The 4,543-nt window shown below is 38.2% G+C and overlaps 1 protein-coding gene across 1 annotated transcript in view; it reads left to right on the top strand.

Moving 5' to 3' along the window:
- ZNF420 (zinc finger protein 420) overlaps nt 1-4,241 on the top strand; it is a 38,850-nt gene extending 34,609 nt beyond the window's left edge. The window contains exon 5 of the mRNA XM_023229368.2: nt 1,106-4,241. Coding sequence (XP_023085136.1) covers nt 1,106-3,036 — 1,931 coding nt within the window. The 3' untranslated portion in view covers nt 3,037-4,241. The remainder of the gene's footprint in view (nt 1-1,105) is intronic.
- Nucleotides 4,242-4,543: the final 302 nt, after the last annotated feature.

The following is a 4,543-nucleotide window of genomic DNA, read 5'->3' as shown; positions in this document are numbered from 1 at the left end:
TTTTTTTTTTTTTTTGAGATGGAGTCTTGCTCTGTCACCCAGGCTGGAGTGCAGTGGCCAGATCTCAGCTCACTGCAAGCTCCGCCGCCCGGGTTTACACCATTCTCCTGCCTGAGCCTCCCGAGTAGCTGGGACTACAGGCGCCCGCCACCTCGCCCAGCTAGTTTTTTTGTATTTTTTAGTAGAGACGAGGTTTCACCGTATTAGCCAGGATGGTCTCGATCTCCTGACCTCGTGATCCGGCCGTCTCAGCCTCCCAAAGTGCTGGGATTACAGGCTTGAGCCACCGCGCCCTGCCTCTGGCTAGCTTTTAATTGAAAAAGGCCTGTGACTTTTTCAGAGTTGAAAGGAAGCTAGTTTTTCTGGCAAATAAGGAGCAAAGCTGAGAAGGCTCAATAGATACATAAGCAAGTACAAGACCATGGAAGGAGAAATAAGTCAAAGTCATTGAAGAGTTTGGATTTTATATTAAGTTTAACATGGAAGCTACTAAAAAGTATTAAGCAGATACAGAAAATCATGGTCTGAATCTGAATCAGTTAATAGGAAGTATTAAAAGTAGAGATCTCCAGGATCATTTTCTGATTCATTAGCAGTTAGCCTGGTGTAATGTTGGACAGCTGTAATTTTAGCATGCTCCCCAGGAGATTTTGATCCCCACCAAAGCTTGGGAACTACTCACTTCAAAATTTTTCTTCATCTGTTCCCTTATCTTCTTAGGTGAGTTTTCATTATTCTCTAATCTCTCAGATGCCTTTTTCATATATTAATATATGAGATCCTTCTAAGCTAATTTTTTTTAAATTCTAGATAGGAACATTACCATGAAATCAGTTTAGTGGGTTTTGTCTGTGTGTGTATGAGAGAGAGAAATTGAAAAAAGTAGAAATATTGCAGAACAGAATAGAAAGCAGGGGAGGTACTGTTTTATGAAACTGTATGTATATAGTACATTGTGATGTGAAAGGTAGGTATCATGGGTCGTAGTAATCAATATTTGAAAGAAACTCGTGTGTCTGTTATTTCTTATGGGTATTATTTTCCTATTATTTGTATTTGCTATAGAAGTTATATTTCTCCATTTTTTTATTCTCTCATCTTTCAGACTTGCCTTCAAGGTGTGCAAGTAAGGACTTATCTACAGAAAAGAACACTTATGAAACAGAATTATCCCAATGGGAAATGAACGACAGACTTGAAAACTGTGATCTTGAAGAGTCCAAATCCAGGGATTATTTGGAAGCCAAAGGCAAGATGGAGAAGCAACAAGAAAATCAGAAGGAATATTTCAGGCAAGGGATGATCATATATGACAAAATGTCCATTTTCAACCAGCATACTTACTTATCTCAACATTCAAGATGTCATTCTACTGAGAAACCCTATAAATGTAAGGAATGTGGGAAAGCTTTCAGACGAGCCTCACACCTAACACAACATCAAAGTATTCATACTGGTGAAAAACCCTATGAATGTAAGCAATGCGGGAAGGCCTTTAGTCGTGATTCACAACTCAGTCTTCATCAGAGACTTCATACTGGTGAGAAACCCTATGCATGTAAGGAATGTGGGAAGGCCTTTACTCAAAGCTCACAACTTATTTTACATCATAGAATTCATACTGGTGAAAAACCATATAAATGTGAAGAATGTGGAAAAGCCTTTATTCGTAGCTCACAACTTACCCGACATCAGAAAGTTCATACTGGTGAGAAACCTTACGAATGTAAAGAATGTGGGAAGGCCTTTACTCAGAATTCACAACTTACACTACACCAGAGACTGCATACTGGTGAAAAGCTCTATGAATGTAAAGAATGTAGGAAGGTCTTTACTCAGCTCTCACAACTTATTCTGCATAAGAGAATTCATACCGGTGAGAAACCCTACGAATGTAAGGAATGTGGAAAAGCTTTTATTTGTGGCTCACAGCTTTCTCAACATCAGAAAATTCATAATGGGGAAAAACCCTATGAATGTAAGGAATGTGGAAAGGCCTTTATTCGGGGCTCACTACTTATGCAACATCAGAGGATTCACACTGGTGAAAAACCCTATAAATGTGAAGAATGTGGGAAGGCGTTTATCCGTGGCTCACAACTTACTCAGCACCAGAGAATTCACACCAATGAAAAGCCCTATGAATGTAAGGAATGTGGAAAGATGTTTAGTCACGGCTCGCAACTTACTCAACATCAGAGAATACATACTGGTGAGAAACCCTATCAGTGTAAGGAATGTGGAAAGGCATTTAATCGTGGCTCACTCCTTACACGACACCAGAGGATTCATACTGGTGAGAAACCCTATGAATGTAAAGAATGTGGAAAAACCTTTAGTCGCGGCTCAGAACTTACTCAACATGAGCGAATTCACACAGGTGAGAAACCCTATGAATGTAAGGAATGTGGGAAATCTTTTATTCGTGGCTCACAGCTTACTCAACATCAGAGAATCCATACTGGTGAGAAACCTTATGAATGTAAAGAATGTAGAATGGCCTTTACTCAGAGTTCACATCTTTCCCAACATCAAAGACTTCACACTGGTGAGAAACCCTATGTGTGTAATGAATGTGGAAAGGCCTTTGCGCGTGGCTTACTGCTTATACAACATCAGAGAATTCATACTGGTGAGAAACCGTATCAATGTAAGGAATGTGGGAAAGCCTTTATTCGTGGTTCACAGTTGACTCAACATCAGCGAATTCACACTGGAGAAAAACCCTATGAATGCAAGGAGTGTGGCAAGGCCTTTAGTCATGGCTCTCAGCTTACTCTACATCAGAGAATCCATACTGGTGAGAAGCCCTATGAATGCAGAGAATGTCGAAAGGCCTTTACTCAGAGCTCACATCTTTCTCGGCATCAGAGAATTCATACTGGTGAGAAACCATATCAATGTAAGGAATGTGGGAAGGCCTTTACTCGTGGTTCACAGCTAACTCAACATCAGAGAATTCATATCAGTGAGAAATCTTTTGAATATAAGGAATGTGGGATTGACCTTAATCGTGGCTCTCAAGTTTACATGTGAATTGTCTGATTCTTTGAGATCGCTATGAAGAAGTTCTCTGGTTGTTATCAGCAAAGACTTCTCACAAATGTGAATATGGGCGTGTATTTGCCTCATAAAGCACAGCATCAGAGAATTTATGTGAGAGAAAAAATGTGTCATTCATATAGAAAAACCTATCATTACTGGAAACCTATTACACATCAGCAAATTGGAGAATAGTTTTAATATAGTAAATGTAGGAAGCCCTTTACCCATATTGAAAACAAATATCTTTTTCAACATTATTAGCTCTACTAGTTGATCTTTTTGTTATATGGATCATGATACTTAACCTCTACCTTGGTTTAATCATTCTAAGATAGACCTAAGTATATTACCTTTATTATAAGAGTCTTGGAAGTATTAAGTTATTACATGTAAAACCTCTTAGAATGGTGCCTTGAACATAGCATACCACAAATATTAGCTACCATTTTCACTAGTGTTATTTTAGAGAATTTGCATGAGAGGAGAGCACTTATGAGTTTAATGAATATTGAGAAATCTTTTATCAACACATCCTAGATGACTTGGGTGGAAAGCACTGTATGCCATAATGAATGTGAGAAAGCTGTCATTTAAATCTCATCCATTAGTGCTATAAGAGGAAATTCATACTGTTTAAAAAAAAAAAAAAACAGTGGATTTAATCAGTGGATTATTGAGCACAGCTGTTAGAGAATTGGGGCAAGGTGTGAAGTGATTTTTAACAAAGTCTAAGATCCAAAGTCTAATCTACGAAATTTTTTAAAACTTGAATGTATTGCTTTTGAAGTAAACAAAATAAGAACTGATTACAGACTATTTTGCAATGAAAAATGAGAGTGTGTGATAGAGACTGCTTTTTTCCTACCCTATATCTATTTTCTCTTTTTTATTAACAAAATTCTGGGCTGAAAAACTATCTCAGCCTTTCTTGCAGGTCAACAAGATAGAAGTGGTATTTATATGAGTAGGAGATTTATGAAATCCATTTTTCCTGTCTTTTTTCCCTGCCTACAATGTGGACATCTAAGCTGGAGGTCTGACACTGTCATGGGGACTTTGAGAATGGTATCTGGGTGTTATGGATCATGGAGCAGAAATACAGAAGGAGTCTGCAACCCAGATGACTTTGTGAAACAGCCATACTAGCTCTGGTCTGCTTGCCTCCTGTGTTTCTTTAAATGAAATTAAACTTCTTATTTCCTGATGCTATTGTAGTTCTGTTATTGACAATAAAAATTTTTAAGGAAATAAAATTGTGTACCTGGAAGTGGGATGCTATGGGTAAAAGAAATCCCAAGTGGGGTATTGACTTAGGGCGATTGAGAATGAGGAACTGCCCAAATTAAGCTAGGAATTGGAAGATCCTTGTAATAGGACATTTTGTCACTGCGTCCCACTCTTACAAGCATGCTTTATATCAAGTCGATGCTGTAATGTTAGAAGAAATGCTAGAAGTGATTCAGAATATGTGTGTTACATGTTTCTTGCTGCTTTCAGT

The sequence above is a fragment of the Piliocolobus tephrosceles genome, chromosome 21 (assembly GCF_002776525.5).
Source record: "Piliocolobus tephrosceles isolate RC106 chromosome 21, ASM277652v3, whole genome shotgun sequence".
NCBI lineage: Eukaryota > Metazoa > Chordata > Mammalia > Primates > Cercopithecidae > Piliocolobus > Piliocolobus tephrosceles.
This window is presented reverse-complemented; position numbering and strand designations above follow the sequence as displayed.